Raw genomic sequence first — 19414 nt, forward strand, 5'->3', positions numbered from 1 at the left:
ACCCCACTCTATGGACATTAAGTCAGCATTCCTTCAAGGAAATGAGTTATCCCGAGACATCTATGTTCGTCCACCACCTGAAGCCAAGAGTGAGGGAACTCTATGGAAGCTAAACAAATGTGTTTATGGACTAAATAATGCATCACTGTACTGGTACAATAGGGTTAAAGAAACAATGTTGCAAACTGGAGGAAAGATGTCACAAATTGACCCTGCTATATTTTATTGGTTGGATAAAGATTGTAATGTGTCTGGGGTGCTTGCTTGTCATGTTGATGATTTCATCTGGGGTGGTTCACAGATTTTCACAACAACTGTAATCCCTCACCTGCAATCTGCCTTTCAAGTGGGCAGAGAAGAACATGACAGCTTTCGCTATGTAGGCATGGAGTATGTCACTGCAAATGGAGTAACATGTATGCATCAAGACAATTACATACAGAATCTCCAGCCAATTCACATAGACATCTCCAGAGCCATGAGACGGGATGCTCTTTTGACTGAAAGTGAAATTGATGACCTGAGATCAAAAATAGGTCAACTTCTGTGGGTTGCCAGACAAAGTAGACCGGATATTATGTTTGATACATGTGTCCTTGCAGCTAACATAAAACATGCTACTGTGCAGACTTTACATGACACAAACAAGGTGGTGAGAAAATTGAAATCAGAACATGTGACACTGAAGTTTCAGAACCTGGGAAAAGACAGTTCTCTAAAGCTAGTAGTGTTCTGCGACGCCTCGCTGGGAAACCTTACAGATGGAGGCACTCAAGGGGGACATCTCATTCTGCTGATGGGTGAGGAAGGAAGATTCTCCCCTGTGTATTGGCAGTCAAAAAAGATCAGAAGAGTCGTACGGAGCACTCTTGCTGGAGAAACTCTTGCCCTTGCCGATGCTGTTGACAGTGCCATTTCTTTATCTGACCTTCATGCAGAACTTACCACAGGGAATGTATCACAACATGTCTTACCAATAGTGTGTGTCACTGATAACCACTCCCTTGCAGACGCCATCAAGTCTACTAAGTCAGTGACAGAGAAAAGGCTCTGCCTTGAAATAAGTGGCATCAAAGAACTTCTTCAGTGTAAAAGAATTCAACAGATTCTCTGGGCACCTACTGGAGAGCAGCTAGCTGACTGTTTGACAAAACGAAGTGCATCCGCACTTCAGCTCCTAAAGGCGCTCAGTGTTGGAGAGTGGAAACTGGAATAGAGACTATTCTTTTGTGAACAGTTTTTTTTGTATAAGTTTTTTTTGTTGATCACCATGTTCTTACATTTTCATACTTATGGACATTAATAATAGACTGTGATTTTTTGTGTTAAAAAAAACTAAAAAGAAAAAGTGGGAGATTGTAAATGTTCTGTTTTTGCATTGCGCATTATTATGGTACACTCTTTTAGTGTATTTACGGTAATTCCCAGCATGCATTGCTCTATGCGCGGGCTCCGGTGTTTAGTCTGTTATGTGAACGGCAGTGGCCGGTTTGTTATTGTGTTCACTCAGTAAAGTATACGTATAAAAAGAAGAAGGTTGTCGTCATTGAGTTATCACTAGGAAGTGCAAAAATGTAAAACAGGTGTATGACGCGCAAAACAAGCAAAGGTACAACGTTGACGTACAAAGCAAAATGACCAGGCACATAAAAGCATCCTGATTGGCAACCATGGGCAGATGTTCCCTGATTGCTAATCTGGGACAGGTTGGTAGAGCTAGCGCTCAGACCAGAGAGGCGGTAGCAAATGGAGGAAAACAGGAAGTGGAATGAAATATAAAAGCGCTGGACAGGAATTAATGCAAGAAACATATAAATGGCATGTGAGATCATGATAGGTTTGAGGATCCCGAATGTACAAAAAACTACAAAGTGGCCCCGAAAGCCTTCAACTTATCTGTATGCGGCCCTCGCTTGCAGAGGTTTGGACACCCCTGCTCAACACTTTAAGTAAAAGTAGAGTGTAGAGTGTTAACCTGACTCGGTGGGTGCTGCTTTAAAAGGGTCCTAACACTTATACAGTATATCTTATTCATGATAATAAATGATTCAAGTTGATGAACCGTTTTGATCAGTTCCAATTTGTTTTGTGTGCCCTGGTAGGTGCTGCTGTTTTGATCAGCAACAGTTGAAATGGGTTCAGCAATTACATTTACAATGAACACTAGTCTAGCAATCATTTTTTTAAGAGAAAAAGGAAGTGGCACTTAAGGGAGAAATTTATCTGCCTGAGGTGAATGAATAGTTGGGGCGTAATGTCTATTAGAGGCCCACTGAACATAAAGTTTTCCAGTTAGTCTCAAAAGTATTCATACATTGGCTAAATCTATATATATATATATATATATATATATATATATATATATATATATATATAGATAGATAGATAGATAGATAGATAGATAGATAGATAGATAGATAGATAGATAGATAGATAGATAGATAGATAGATAGATAGATAGATAGATAGATAGATAGATAGATAGATAGATAGATAGATAGATAGATAGATATATATATATATATATATATATATATATATATATATATATATATATATATATATATATATATATATATATATATATATATATATATATATACATACACACAGTCGTAGTCAAAAGTTTACATACACTTATAAAAAACAATGCCATGGCTGAGTTTCCAATCATTTCTACAACTCGTATTTTTTTGTGATAGAGTGATTGGAGCACATACTTGTTGGTCACAAAAAACATTCATGTAGTTTGGTTCTTCTATGAATTTATTATGGGTCTACTGAAAATGTGACCAAATCTGCTGGGTCAAAAGTATACATACAGCAATGTTAATATTTGGTTACATGTCCCTTGGCAAATTATAAATCCCCCAATCTCCTCCGTACAGCAGCAGAAGAAATTATTATTACCATTTTCCGGAACCCCCTCAACCCTTTATGACCTTTCTTGTTTCAAATCCCCTTCTACCTAATCAGTGACCCCAGCCCAGGAGTCAGTTAACACCCCGTGTACCCATGGGACACAACTGTGGGGCAAAATAACACAGACATTTGGCGAAACGTATACACATATTCGGCTTGTTTCAGAGGGTCGTTATCAGTGTGAGACTGTGATTATGTACTTCCGGGGGGGGGGGGGGTTGTGAAAAGCTATGGCAAAGCCAGACACATTTTCCACAGAGGAGGGCGGAGGTAAAAAATGTTGGACCACTTTCCAACTAACACAATCATAGTCATAAGTTTACATACACTTGTAAAGAACATAATGTCATGGCTGTCTTGAGTTTCCAATAATTTCTACAACACTTATTTTTTTGTGATAGAGTGATTGGAGCACATACTTGTTGGTCACAAAAAACATTCATGAAGTTTGGTTCTTTTATGAATTTATTATGGGTCTACTGAAAATGTGACCAAATCTGCTGGGTCAAAAGTATACATACAGCAATGTTAATATTTGGTTACATGTCCCTTGGCAAGTTTCACTGCAATAAGGCGCTTTTGGTAGCCATCCACTGAACTTTCCTCCAGAAGGTTTTATCTTTGTCCATGTGATGTCAGATTAAACAAAAATTGAGCTGTTTGGCCACAATACCCAGCAATATTTTTGGAGGAGAAAAGCTTAGGCCTTTAATCCCAGGAACACCATTCCTACCGTCAAGCATGGTGGTGGTAGTATTATGCTCTGGGCGCCTGTTTTGCTGCCCATGGAACTGGTGCTTTACAGAGAGTAAATGGGACAATGAAAAAGGAGGATTACCTGCAAATTCTTCAGGACAACCTAAAATCATCAGCCCGGAGGTTGGGTCTTGGGTGTTCCAACAGGATAATGACCCCAAACACATGTCAAAAGTGGTAAAGGAATGGCTAAATCAGGCTAGAATTAAGGTTTTAGAATGGCCTTCCCAAAGTCCTGACTTAAACGTGTGGACAATGCTGAAGAAACAAGTTCATGTCAGAAAACCAACACATTTAGCTGAACTGCACCAATTTTGTCAAGAGGAGTGGTCAAAAATTCAACCAGAAGCTTGTGGATGGCTACCAGAGGGGACAGAGCCTTTTCCGTTGCCGCCCCTAAGCTCTGGAACAGCCTTCCCCTCCACATTAGGTCAGCCCAGAGCCTGGGGGTCTTCAAAACCCTCCTTAAGACCTACCTCTTCTCGCTGGCCTTTGACCCGAGCTGAGTCCGCCCACCAGGCCACCATTTCTAGTCCCCCCCCCCCCCCCCCCCCCGCCCCCCCCCGCCCGCTTTAGTTGTATTTTTCAATTTGTCGCACTTTTATTATTATTATTTTTTTATTCTGCAAATTTTTTAAGTTTTTATTCGACCCCTTTTACCGTATTGCATTTACACTATCTTGTTTAGCACATTCATTATTTATGTTCTTTGTTTGTTTTTTGTTTTGCTTAGTTTTTTGTTTTTTGTTTGCTCCATGCTTTTTTAACCTGTAAAGCACTTTGGTTCAATCTAAAAAGTTGTTGAAAATGTGCTATATAAATAAAGTTGACTTGACTTGACTTGACTACCAAAAGCGCCTTATTGCAGTGAAACTTGCCAAGGGACATGTAACCAAATATTAACTTTGCTGTATGTATACTTTTGACCCAGCAGATTTGGTCACATTTTCAGTAGACTCATAAAGAATTCATAAAAGAACCAAACTTCATGAATGTTTTTTGTGACCAACAAGTATGTGCTCCAATCACTCTATCACAAACAAATAAGAGCTGTAGACATTATTGGAAACTCAATGATGATTTCATTTTCCAGCATGATCTGGGCCCTGCCCACAGTGCCAAAACCACCAGTAACTGGTGTACTGACCATGGCATTACTGTCCTCGATTGACCTGCCAACTCCCCTGACCTGAACCCCATAGAGAATTTGTGGGGTATCGTGAAGAACAAGCTGAAAGACACCAGACCCAATAATGCAAATGAACTAAAGGCCGCTATTGAAGCATCCTGGGCATCCATAACACCTCAGCAATGCCACAGGCTGATTGCCTCCATGCCACGCCGCATTGATGCAGTAATCCGTGCAAAAGGATTCCCAACCAAGTACTGAGTGCATTAATTGGCATTTTCAAATGTTTGATTTTGTTTTGCTTTTATAAATCTTTTTTTTTTACTTGGTCTGAGGAAATATTCAAATTTTTTGAGATAGGATTTTTGAGTTTTCTTAAGCTGTATGCCATAATCAGCAATATAAAAATAATAAAAGGCTTGCAATATTTCAGTTGATGTGTAATGAATCCAGAATGTATGACATTTTCATGTTTTTAGTTGCATTACAGAAAATAAAGGACTTTATCACAATATTTTAATTTTCTGAGACAGTACTGTATATATATATATATATATATATATATATATATATATATATATATATATATATATCATTTTTTATGTATTTTTTTTCTTTGTGGAAATGACAAAAATAAGTGTAAAAAATATGGAGATGAGTTGCAAGTGAATAAATTTCAGTTTAAATGTATGTGAAAGTCCCATAGAGGGAAATTTGCAATAATGACACACCATCAGTTTCGTCCTTAATGATACATTAAATGTGCGTGCGTGCGTGTTTGATTGGGGCCACCGCCCTAATAGATCATTAGAGGATATTGATTTGAGCAGCATCAAAGTCGCAACAGCCACAATGATCCAGGTCAAAAAATGTCGGTGCAAAGTTGTAGGATACTTACTGCGGTGAGATGGATGACTCCCTGGGATGTCACAGGGCATCCCATGAATCCAACAAACTGCAGCTCTGGACAATGCTCGGCCACCGCTCTTACCGACTGGTCAGTGACCTGCACAAGAGAAGAATAGATATGGTATTTGGTTAAACTCATTATTTCTTACGCAAACACGTAGCGTAAAAGGGAACAATGCATATATATATATATATATATATATATATATATATACAGAGTTTCCCACACATTCATTTATTTGTGGCGGCCCGCCACGAAAGAATTACGTCCGCCACAAATTTAAAAAAAAAAAATATATATATATATATATATATATATATATATATATATATATATATATATATATATATATATATATATATATATATATATATATATATATATATATATATATATATTTTATTTTTATTTTTATTTTGTCCTGTCCAGCTTTTCAGGCAAATCATATAGTTGATGTAGATGCCCATATAGGCTGTTCAGATTTACTTTACAAAAGAGAAGTGTAGGATACTTCTCTTGTTGCCTTATTTGTATTTGACCACTTTTCTGTTTATTTGTTACTGACTGTGGCAGGACACCTCTACCTCTGTTCCACTTTATGTTGCTGGTAAATAATATGGTTGTAGTAGTAGGCTAAAGTTAAATTATTTAGTATGCACTAATTAAAGGGGCAGAGCTTTAAGAGACATTTTAGCTTTTATATTTTATAAGATATATTTTTTATAAGAACCACAATTAATAAATATATTTTAGTGAATAACTTATTGTTCAAATCTGTATATAAATATGTACATAAAGTGTTGTAATTATATTGTAAAATGGATGGATGGATGGATGGATGGACGTTTAAAACAAAACTGTTATTAATTAGTAAGTATACATTTTTTGAGCCTTTTTAGAGAAACTCATATCATTGTAGTAAATTATGCAAATTACCCAATGATGTCATGGTGACCACGCCCATAGCCACGCCACCACCGCCACAGGTATCTTGGCAGTTTATGGGAAACACTGTATATATATACATATATATATATACACAAGTATTGACAATAACTCCCACAAGACAATTTCTACAAGCAAGTGGGTGTAAACAGGTGCTGTCAAATTCATGACTAAATGTCAGCTCCATCTGGGCCGCAGTCTGGCTTGTTTTGCGCTTGATGAGCAGCTAAAATAAAGAAACCAGAACAGGACCACAGAAGGAAGACAGGAAAGGCGGAGGAGGAAGATAATGGGCAAAACGGGACGTGTCTGCCAAGCAGAATCGACTTATGATGGATGGACCACTCCCCTTCATTCAACCCAGCCGTCGACTGGAGGAGCTCAGAATGGATCGTCGGTAATCAATGGGGAAGCAGAACATTTCCACCAAGCTTCCATTGTGGTCATCAATACAGGTATTGATAGCAACTTCCACTCCACAAAGATGTGGGAGATTGTCGTCTCTGTGCTTCTCAAACTCTTCTCATCAATCACCGCAATGGAATAAGATGATAAAAAGACGCTCGGAAATGAGAGGATCGACTGTTGAGGCTGATTAATTGAGGAGAAAACACCAAAGGGATGGCAAAAAAAATCATTTTTAATCAGTTCTACCTAGATGTTCAAAGTGCATTCCTGAAAGTCAAGCATGTTGAATATGAATTTTTTTTAGCGATGTGAAAATAATGCATATAAATAAATCAGCAGAGTTCATTTTTGAAGTACTTTTGTTAGGTTGACGGTCTGCCCCGTCCTTTCTTTGTTGTGTTGGGCAGCTGCCCCAAGTTGCTACGCAAACAGCACAGGCAGGGTATGTGACCTAAGTCCGCAATTTTTCCATTGGGTTAGGCTGACATTAAACGCTTAGCAAAAATGTGATGCAACCAAGAAAAAGGTGAGCTTTTACTAATGACCAATATTGATTTTTATTGTGGTATCAGTTATTTTCTTTATTTTATTTTGTAAACAAACATAAACATGTATTAATGAAATGTGCCAAAAGTAGGAGCAAAAAGTGTGATGTGTAATCTTTGTAATTATGTTTAAATTAAATCTAAAAGTGCCCATTGTTTAATCATTAAATAAGCCTTTAATTACAGTCATGCCTAAAATTAAAAGTGTTTTTGATAAAAGCTGTCTCGGCTAATTGTTATATCTAAAAATTCAAGTTACAGGCATCCCCGCTATTGGTTGGCGTAGCAAATGTCACATTTTACAGCGTTCACCCCTGTAAATGTGCCTAAAACATCTCGTCTTACAGAAGCTTCTAACTAAAGATCAACATAGCATTGTTGTCCAACCAATGTTGTGTGCATGTGCAGAAGAGTGTTGGGAAGAAGAAGTGGATGATATTCATTGAAGTAAAAATCATCAAAAACATGACTGAGTGTGACAGAAACTTGGCACAGCAATTCTAGCCTATCACTGCAATACTATCTAAACAGCGGATATTTATCCATGAAAATATGGGAAATCTAGAGGGTGCGTTTGACGGAGAAGGAACTCCCCCAGATAAATGCTGTACATTATTATTATATTGCTTCATAAATGTGTTGGCCCTGCGATAGGGTGGAGACTTGTACAGGGTGTACACTGCCTTCCGCCCGAATGCAGCTGGGTTAGGCTCCAGCACCCCCCGCGACTCCAAAAGAGACAAGCGGTAGAAAAAGGATGGATAGATGGATGCTTCATAAAACTACTGTAGTTGTTAATAATGCATTCTACTGTATTGATTTATACAATATGTATTATCTATAAATGTGTTTTTTCATGTTAAACTAATCAATTTCAATTCATTTCAATTGGGGAAGTTGATTTCAGTTAAGAGCTCTGTCACAGACCAATTATAGATAGATAGATAGATAGATAGATAGATAGATAGATAGATAGATAGATAGATAGATAGATAGATAGATAGATAGATAGATAGATAGATAGATAGATAGATAGATAGATAGATAGATAGATAGATAGATAGATAGATGGATAGATAGTACTTTATTGATTATGTCAGTAAATCGAGGTAATACTGTACTTGAAACCCGCAGAATGATCTACTGATTGATCTAATGATTCAACCGGTGGCCCGAGTTCAGTTCAAAACTTGGGAGACAAAAACATTGTTTCATCAAATTCCTAAACACTAGAGTGTGTAAACGATTTTGGACCACTGTAAAAACATTGGCAGATACTTTCATTGGCATTTTAACCTTGCTCGCAAATGTAGAACACCGGGGTCCAAACTTGTGATTTACACAACTGAGTCATTCCTTAGGGCACCCCTTTAACTCCTCTTCTTTTAGGCATTTTTAACAATGTTTTGTAATGTGTTTTTTGTTTCTAAGATGTTGCTGCAGATTGTTTTACTTCAGATGCAGTCAGTAATCATATGCACAAATTATTTAGTTATACTGGTGGTGCTCCTTAAAGGCCTACTGAAATGAGATTTTCTTATTCAAACGGGGATAGCAGATCCATTCTATGTGTCATACTTGATCATTTCGCGATATTGCCATATTTTTGCTGAAAGGATTTAGTAGAGAACATCGACGATAAAGTTCGCAACTTTTGGTCGCTGATAAAAAAGCCTTGCTTGTACCGGAAGTAGCGTGACGTCACCGGTTATGGAGCTCCTCACATCTGTACATTGTTTACAATCATGGCCACAAGCAGCGAGAGCGATTCGGATCGAGAAAGCGACGATTTCCCCATTAATTTGAACGAGGATGAAAGATTTGTGGATGAGGAAAGTGAGAGTGAAGGACTAGAGGGCAGTGGAAGCGATTCAGATAGGGAAGATGCTGTGAGAGGCGGGTGGGACCTGATATTCAGCTGGGAATGACTAAAACAGTAAATAAACACAAGACATATATATACTCTATTAGCCACAACACAACCAGGCTTATATTTAATATGCCACAAATTAATCCCGCATAACAAACACCTCCCCCTACCATCCATATAACCCGCCAATACAAATCAAACACCAGCACAACACACTCAATCCACAGCCCAAAGTACCGTTCACCTCCGCAAAGTTCATACAGCACATATATTTCCCCAAAGTTACGTACGTGACATGCACATAGCGGCACGCACGTACGGGCAAGCGATCAAATGTTTGGAAGCCGCAGCTGCTTACTCACGGTACCGCGTATCCAACTCAAAGTCCTCCTGGTAAGAGTCTCTGTTGTCCCATCTCCACAAGCATGTGTATCCAACTCAAAAGTCCTCCTGGTAAGAGTCTCTGTTCTCCCAGTTCTCCACAGGCCAATGGTAAAGCTTGACTGTCATAGTTCGGGAATGTAAACAATGAAACACCGGCTACGACGTAGCCGCTACGTGTTTGTGTTGCTGCAGCCGGCCGCTAATACACCGCTTCCCACCTACAGCTTTCTTCTTTGCCATCTCCATTGTTCATTAAACAAATTGCAAAAGATTCACCAACAGATGTCCAGAATACTGTGGAATTTTGCGATGAAAACAGACGACTTAATAGCTGGCCACAATGCTGTCCCAAAATGTCCGCTACAATCCGTGACGTCACGCGCAAACGTCCTCATACCGAGACGTTTTCAGCAGGATATTTTGCGGGAAATTTAAAATTGCACTTTACTAATCTAACCCGGCCGTATTGGCATGTGTTGCAATGTTAATATTTCATCATTGATATATAAACTATCAGACTGCGTGGTCGGTAGTAGTGGGTTTCAGTAGGCCTTTAAGGTCCCTTCTTAGGTCCTCTTTTTTTCATCGTTTGGGCTATTCAACTGGTGGCCTGCAAGTTCAGTTCAAAAAACTTGCGAGACACTAACATTTTTGCAGCAGATTCTTAAAAATACTCGAGTGCTGCGATAGAGATGATCTTTCACTAGCTTTTTTGCAGAAAGTCCTTGAAAACAGCAGAGCGCTTCAGTAATTCTGACAAAATAGACCAAAATCAATTGTCTACGAGAGGACGCTGGTTCTCCGGAATATACTAAATAACACTGATAGTGACGGGAGAAGTCCTGCACCCCCAGTCATCGGCTTTCTAGAAATGTGGCCCCCAAACAATTTAATTGAATATCCCTGATCTACGATACCAAATAAGTGGTAATCGTCATGGTCCTGGTTTATTTGTTTCGGACATGCTTATCAAGACTCATCACATGTTTACACTTTCATTATTCAATATTGGAAGAAGCACTGTTCTCCATGTCGCAGCAATTACTGATCACGTATTCACTTCCTGTGCTTACAAATTCAGTAAAAGATTATTAAAAATATAGACCAATGGTTCGCAAACTTTTTTCAACAAGTACCACCTCACAGTACCCCCATAATGACCAACATTAAAATACAGTGGCACAGTAAGCCCAAGTGTTCATTACAAACAAGGTTGAGGTTTTATTTAACAGGTATATTTAATATTAAGGAAAATAGAACACTGTACTTACGTACGACTAGATGGATTCTGCGTACCATTAGTGGTACACTTACCACAGTTTGAGAATCACTGATATAGACAATACAATAAAATAAACAGTGTTTAAAGAAATGTGATGGTATAAAATTGGTTATGCGGTTTGTTGTGTTTTCCTTGGCTTCCACACTGGTTCTTGTCCCACTAACCTCTCCTCTCGCGCTACTTGAAGTCGCACAAAAAAGGAAGACGGTGTCCATGTATCTTTGGCTAAGTCACAACCTGTGTGTCGGCTTATCTGGGGTGGGGGCGGGAAATCTCTCGGTACTTCCCTGAAGCACAAAGATGCGTTTGTCAGCTTAGTCCTAAGGGGCCAAAGTGGCTGGAAAAACCTAAAAAAGATTCATAATGGAATGTGACCGCAGAGGTCCAGTGGACTAGATGAAGCATTGTAGCACTGCACGAGCAAATTAATAGGTGTCCAAAAGAATGTTGTACGATTACTTTCATCTGCTACCGCACAAAACAAAACCCGACTACTACTTTGATACTATTTTACAATATAAGACTAAGGCTAAGACATATAAATATATACACACACACACACACACACACATTTGTATATACTGTATATATATATGCATACATGTATATATATATATATATATATATATATATATATATATATATATATATATATATATATATATATATATATATATATATATATACATACTGTATATACCTATATTTACACATATTTACATATGTACTTTTGCTCTGATTACTGCTTTGCGCACACTTGGCATTCTCTCAATGAGCTTCAAGCACACCTGTGAAGTGAAAACCATCTCAGGTGACTACCTCTTGAAGCTCATTGAGAGAATGCCAAGAGTGTGTGAAAAGTAATCAGAGCAGAAGGTGTGTCCAAACTTTTGGCCTGTACTGTGTGTGTGTATATATATATATATATATATATATATATATATATATATATATATATATATATATATATATATATATATATATATATATATATATATATATACACACACACACTACCGTTCAAAAGTTCGGGGTCATCCAAACAATTTTGTGGAATAGCCTTCATTTCTAAGAACAAGAATAGACTGTCGAGTTTCAGATGAAAGTTCTCTTTTTCTGGCCATTTTGAGCGTTTAATTGACCCCACAAATGTGATGCTCCAGAAACTCAATCTGCTCAAAGGAAGGTCAGTTATGTAGCTTCTGTAACGAGCTAAACTGTTTTCAGATGTGTGAACATGATTGCACAAGGGTTTTCTAATCATCAATTAGCCTTCTGAGCCAATGAGCAAACACATTGTACCATTAGAACACTGGAGTGATAGTTTCTGGAAATGGGCCTCTATACACCTATGTAGATATTGCACCAAAAACCAGACATTTGCTAGAATAGTCATTTACCACATTAGCAATGTATAGAGTGTATTTCTTTAAAGTTAAGACTAGTTTAAAGTTATCTTCATTGAAAAGTACAGTGCTTTTCCTTCAAAAATAAGGACATTTCAATGTGACCCCAAACTTTTGAACGGTAGTGTGTATATATATATATATATATATATATATATATATATATATATATATATATATATATATATATATATATATATATATATATATATATATATATATATATATATATATATACATATATATATATATATATATATATATATATATATATACATATATATATATATATATATATATATATATATATATATATATATATATATATATGTGACAAATTTGTCTTTTACATAATTGTTCTAGTATGTGTGTGTATATATATATATATATATATATATATATATATATATATATATATATATATATATATATATATATATATATATATATATATATATATATATATATATATATATATATATATATATATAAATGATGTAAAAGGCAAATTTGTCTTATGACAATATTGATACCAAACCGACATGTATCACGACTAACACAGGAGTCAAACGCTTGATTTCTTGTCATTCACATTCACACACGCACACGCACACGCACACTCAAACGCACGCACACACACACCTCTCATTTTGTGGTGTAAGGTTAATTTATTCAACTAAAAAATAAATTAAAAATAATGAAGATGAGACAACCCTGCCTTATTGTCATTTCTTTGATCACTTAAGCACTAATTATGATATTTCTAAGAGACAATATGAATTAGTTCACTGAGAATGTGGTCAATAGAAAGAAGTTGTGAGCTAGCTACGCAATACTTCCCTTAGTACTTAAAGCACTTGCCAAACAAGATCAACCCCCAAATGAGAACAGCTCATCCCGGACACTGATGCTCGTGTCAGTCGACTGTACTTCGTCAGCCTGAGCGATCAATAGGTTGATGCACCAAAAAATTCTGCACCTCCGGTTTTGGATCCTCCACAGCCCACCGATCCGCCTCTCGCCCCAGTCAGAGGTGATTATTTGAAAATAAGTCAGTGCTCCCAACTGGAAAACCTGATGCATATGGAAAATGATCTTGCAGGGCCGGCCGGGAGAGGTGTATGTTGTTGTGTTTCTGCGGATAGAACAAAAATAAAAGTTCCGGAAGGACCTGTCGAGCTGAGCAGCAGCTGGCAGGTGAAAAGAGCTAAGCAGAGCACCAGTAGCAACATGTGCTCCACAAAAAAAACTATCTCAGGCTCACTAGAAGCCATGAAAAATCCATGTGATACTTAAATCAAAGATGTCCAATGGCAGGAGAGGCCACCTCCAAGGCTTACAGTGTGTTTGAGTCAAGCCCTGATCTACCAAAGAGAACATTACACATATCCAATTATTTCCAGCAGGTGAGAAGGGAGACCAGTGAAGAAAAAGATACAATCCCAGCAGTGTACAACAGGCCAAGAGGGCTTGTAGCGTATCAGATTGAGCCTGTACATGTGTGCAAGTAGTACAATGCGGGTTGCTAGGAGAAAATTGGAGCCTCCGAAACCTTGCTCCTCTTAAAAAATTGAAAGGATTTTGGTTTGTTGATGTGGCCATGCAAGAGAAAGAGAGGCCTTTATAAACCCTTCAGTCGGGATACGGTTTGATGGTCTCTGCGTGAACGAGGCAAGAAGTGGTTAAGTAAAAGTGGGCTGGAAATTGCAGAACGCCACAAACATGAAGATAGTCTTCGTGTAAATGTTTGTGTATGTTTTGCTGAAAGGTAATTTACGAGAGTGCTATGGTGGAGAAAAAAAAGAAAATGCTGCACTTTGAGAGTGTGTTTTTTGTGTTTTACACAGTGTTCTTAGTTAATGCTGGGATAGCACCAAGGGCCGCATCAACCATAATAGGAATCTTCAAGTTTGTCAGTTTTGTCAACCGTCACACTATTTCCAACCTCCAAAGCCTGTCATTTAGGAGTGTCTAGTTCTTGACCATAAAATACAATGCATCATCCTTGAATTACAGATTAAACACAAAAAAATCTCATACTCTGAGCGGTAAAATCATTTTGTCCCACTGACATAAAAAAAAAAATCAAATAATAAAACCCAACATTGATCAACAGAATTTTAGCTGTTTCTCAATATTGTTTAAATATCTCAAGACTTTGAAAATAGTCCTCATTCATGGGCAAAAATATCCTGATGGACAATGTTTCTGTAGATAATGCAGCACTGCAACACATGTAGTAATACGTACCGAATTCTGTACTTTTATAAGTACCAACCAAATTCCGTCGGTACTAACGAGTACCATTCACATAAAATTAAACTGTATCGTATTCTGATACTTCTGTTGCACATGACATTTGCCGACACTTAAAGGCATACTTATATCAGACTGCCTTAAGGTAATGTTGCAATATTCCAGGCCAGAAAAAGCAAGCATGTTTGATAAAAAGCGCTCAAAAAGTAAATGCGCTACCTCAATGCTAATTTATATTAAATTGGATGTATCACATGCATGAATATTGATTAGCATTAGCAGTTTTACATGGAGATTTAAATATCTTTAAAATTAGTAATGTAACCAAGATGCATGTTAAGAACAAACAGCTGCTGCATAATAAGTATAATACATACAGTATAAACATGTTGTAGGGCTAAAAACTGGCAAATTCGACTTAATGGCAAATACTTTCTGACTACAGCAACACACCTTGGAGAAACTGAAACAAATGCATACTTGCAAATGAGACTCAGAGGTCTAAGAAAACAAGATATAACAACTGGACAGCAGAGTTATCATTATCAGCTCGCTGTTAAATGTAAGATTTAAAAATATATTTTATTTTGAAACAAATTAACATTTATTCCAAGATTAACATACACTAAAATACCAAAACTTGGTACAGATGATTCCCAGGTACCAGGATTTCGTACCATACTGGTATAAATGGGAAGGGTACTCATAATCTAAACACATGCACATCTGACTTCTTTTACATCTGTTGTGTAGTTGGTTAAAAACATTTCATTGTGTACTAGACACACTAAAGACAGTTAATTGCTGGGTTGCATATGACGTCGCATTAGTTTTTCTTCTTCGCAGCTTAATTGACATGGTGGTGAACCCGCTTGAGCGTAGCATTAAAACAAGTGAGAGTGAGTGTAGAGTTTGAGCAGAAAATACTGTATTGCTGTTCTGTCCTTGGGTGTTTCGATCGTTCAAATAGAGAGATAGGAAAGAGCTTTCATAGAGTCCCGAAAGAAGTGGTTCATAAAGGTAATAGAGTCAGGTAAAAAACAAAAGTGTGTCGAAAGAAATGGCTCTTAAAAATATCACTTTCATCATCTTGTGAAATACAATCGGACACTGTTTGTGTCTGCAGGGATCATTTTGTAAAATGTTTGTTTGAACATTTGATTTGTTTGAGAAACTTTCTGTGGTGCAATCAAGTTTATTCTAGACTATATTAGTAGTGTTTGAGAACAGAACTAAACGTAAAGAAAGGACAAGAGATCGCATTAGTTAGCGTTACTGTGTGGTTGCTATGCCTGAAAATAACTACGAAGACCTGCTTGTGCAAATAAACTAACGTCACGTTAAGTCCTAGTACCGTATTTTCCGCACTATAAGGCGCACCTAAAAACCTCCAGTTTTGTCAAAAGCTGACAGTGCGCCTTATAATCCGGTGCGCCTTATATATGGACAAATATTGAGCCACAACTAACTTCATTTTCATAAAGTTTAGGTCTCGCAACTTCGGTAAACAGCCGCCATCTTTTTTTTCCCGTAGAAGAAGAAGCGCTTCTTCTTCTACTGTAAGCAGCCGCCAACTTCATTTTCCCCCGTAGAAGAAGAAGTTCTTCTTCTACGGTAAGCAGCCGCCCCCGTAGAAAAAGAAGCGTGCGGTGCATGCTGGGATATATGACGTTTCATTTCCATCTGTGTGCTTATGTAAAGACCCCAAAATGGCTCCTATTAAGAGACACGCTTACGTGCTTAATTCAATACTCGCCGTCATTCCGGGTGGATTGACAAAAGAACTCCAGCCACTAGATATTGGTGTCAACCGGGCATTCGAAGCTAGACTGCTAACTGCGTGGGAACAGTGGATGACAAAAGGCGAACACACGTTCACCAAGACGGAGACAGCGCCGGACGACATACGCCACTATCTGCCAGTGGATCGTAAATGCCTGGGCTGATATATCAGTCTCAACTGTGGTCCGAGTTTTCAGGAAGGCAGGATTTGTCACTGAACTGCTGGACAACAGCAGCGACACTGACTCGAATAAAGACGACTTCGACGAGACTGAGCCGGGGCATGTTGGATGCCGTATTCGCCCAACTGTTTAATTCGGACACTGAAGAAGAAGAATTCGAGGGATTCGTGGATGAGGAATATACGGAGCCCCTAAAGGGACATGGGAATTTTTTTTTTTTTAGACATGTATCTCGTGGCCACGAGAAAGTTTCTCGTGGCCACGAGAAACTTTTTATTAAAAAAAAAATATATATATATATATATATTTTTTTTTTTATTTTTTTTTTTTTAATTTTTTTATAAAAAGTTTCTCGTGGCCACGAGAAAGTTTCTCGTGGCCACGAGAAAGCATTGGATGCGTGCTGATGGTTTGGTGTGTGTTAAAATGGCAGTTTAGGAGTTAATATGGCTGTATTTCCAATTAGGACTTTCCCCCATGTGTGTTGTGGCAAAATGTGAATGCTTGATTAGTAGGTGTGAGACAAACACTTTATCTTCCTGGTTATTGTAACGCTACGTGTTTGACATTATTTAAGACTTTATCATGCCCGGGAAAGGACAGTTTTCCTCTTCTGTGGCTGTGGGGGGTGGGCGTGGCTTGCGGACCTGCAGCGAAGCGGAGTGTCAGTTAGTCCCATGTTGATGTGATCAAACTTCTTTCTTGCTTGGAAGATACACACACAATTGTAACTGTTATTTCTTCCTGCAAATAATAAATATGTACAACGTGTTTGGATGTATTCATTTATGTAAAATTGTCATTAAATGTAATATTGCCTGACAAAAAGTGATTCGACGTACGTAATATTTTGATATTTACACATCGCATATTTACACACGCGCATCTGACTAGAATACCCTTATGTGCATTACATATATCAACATCAACTACCTACTGTACTGTTTACTTGTTGAAATACCCTTTTTAGAGCAAATATCTACCCACATAATTTATATGTGTATATATATTATATAAATATATATATGTATATGTGTATATATTATATATATATATATATATATATATATATATATATATATATATATATATATATATATATATATATATATATATATATATATATATATATATACGTGGCCACGAGAAACTTTTTTTTTAATAAAAAGTTTCTCGTGGCCACGAGAAAGTTTCTCGTGGCCACGAGATACATGTCTAAAAAAAAAAAATTCCCATGTCCCTTTAGGGGCTCCGTAGGAATAACTTCATAAAGTGAGCTTTACATGTTTATTTTGTGTGTTGTGTTGTGTGACATTAACGTTTGAGCAACGTTGAGTTATTGATATATTGTTATTGCTCTGCACTATTTCCAGTGTTACTATATTGTGATTGCACTAACGTTTGATTTACCGTAACACGAGTAAATCAGCTGTTTATTCATTTTGGGAGTGAACAGAGTTGTCAGAACGCTGGTTTGTAATCTAATAATAAAGTTTGACTGACCTATCTGACTGTTTTGTTGACATTCCCTTTAGCGCAGCTCCATCTAATGGAAGCATAGGTGCGCCTTATAATCCGGTGCGCCTTATATATGAACAAAGTTTTGAAATATGCCATTCATTGAAGGTGCGCCTTATAATCCGGTGCGCCTTATAGTGCGTAAAATACAGTAATAAATATTGTGATTGTTGGTCCAACCCACCGTATTTTCATAACAGAAACTAAAAGCTTAGTTGCTGTTGTTGTGCAAGAAAGCCAAGTGCTTTATTCGACACGGATGACCACATTATAACGTCTTTGGTGATATTTGTTACCATCAAGCTAATATCCCTAATAGTAATAATTAAGTAGATTAATAAATCTCTCTTATCAGCATACTGAATCTTGATATCGCTAGCAAACATTGTTGAACAACAGGGACCTCTATACCTAAATAATGAGACAAATTATGAACTTCATACCATAAAAACAACTGATGACATGAATTGTAGATGAGACTAATATTTGTAGCAGGAAGTCAACTGCAAACAAACGTATCCTTGTTCTCATTAGTGTCATGGTCACATCAGCACGGCACTCGTTATGTCTATCAAATGTGTTACTTAGTGATGCACAAATAAGTACAACATTGACTTTGGACGATTTATGCTTAATTTGTGGACCCCTCAGATGTAAAGACATGATGTGTCTTCAATCTTTTCTTCTTTAAATCCGTGTGTGTCTCAAATGAAGTGAGGTCGTAGCGAGCAGCAACCTCTTGACGATCATAAATGGTTTAAATCTTTCAAAAAATATTTATCTTAAGATTGTTATCCACTCCATCCCATTTTAAATATTTTTTTTCGATTACCGCTTGTATATTTGCCTCTAAACATTTAAAAATACACCCGAATCTGCAATGATTCAGGTAAATAAACAGTAGCCTAATGGGACTCTAGACCAAGGGTGCCCATTATGTCGATCGCAAGCTACCGGTCGATGGTGGAGGGTGTCAGTCGATCGACAGACAGGCATTAAAAAATTTTTTAAAAATAAAATAAAATTGCGATCCAATCTTTACCAAGACCCGAGGGTCTTGTGAGATGATGCTGGCTGCTGCGAGCTCATTATTAAGAAAAAATGACCGACAGGAAGGCG

General features: G+C 37.4%; 1 protein-coding gene across 2 annotated transcripts in view; it reads right to left on the minus strand.

Annotated features, from left to right (window-relative positions):
• Positions 1-19414, minus strand: part of fbxl17 (F-box and leucine-rich repeat protein 17) — a 665460-nt gene that overhangs the window by 456241 nt on the left and 189805 nt on the right. For both annotated transcript variants that reach the window (XM_062025476.1, XM_062025477.1), the window contains exon 7: positions 5706-5813. In XM_062025476.1, coding sequence (XP_061881460.1) covers positions 5706-5813 — 108 coding nt within the window. The remainder of the gene's footprint in view (positions 1-5705; positions 5814-19414) is intronic.

The sequence above is a fragment of the Entelurus aequoreus genome, linkage group LG17, assembly GCF_033978785.1.
Source record: "Entelurus aequoreus isolate RoL-2023_Sb linkage group LG17, RoL_Eaeq_v1.1, whole genome shotgun sequence".
Lineage (NCBI taxonomy): Eukaryota > Metazoa > Chordata > Actinopteri > Syngnathiformes > Syngnathidae > Entelurus > Entelurus aequoreus.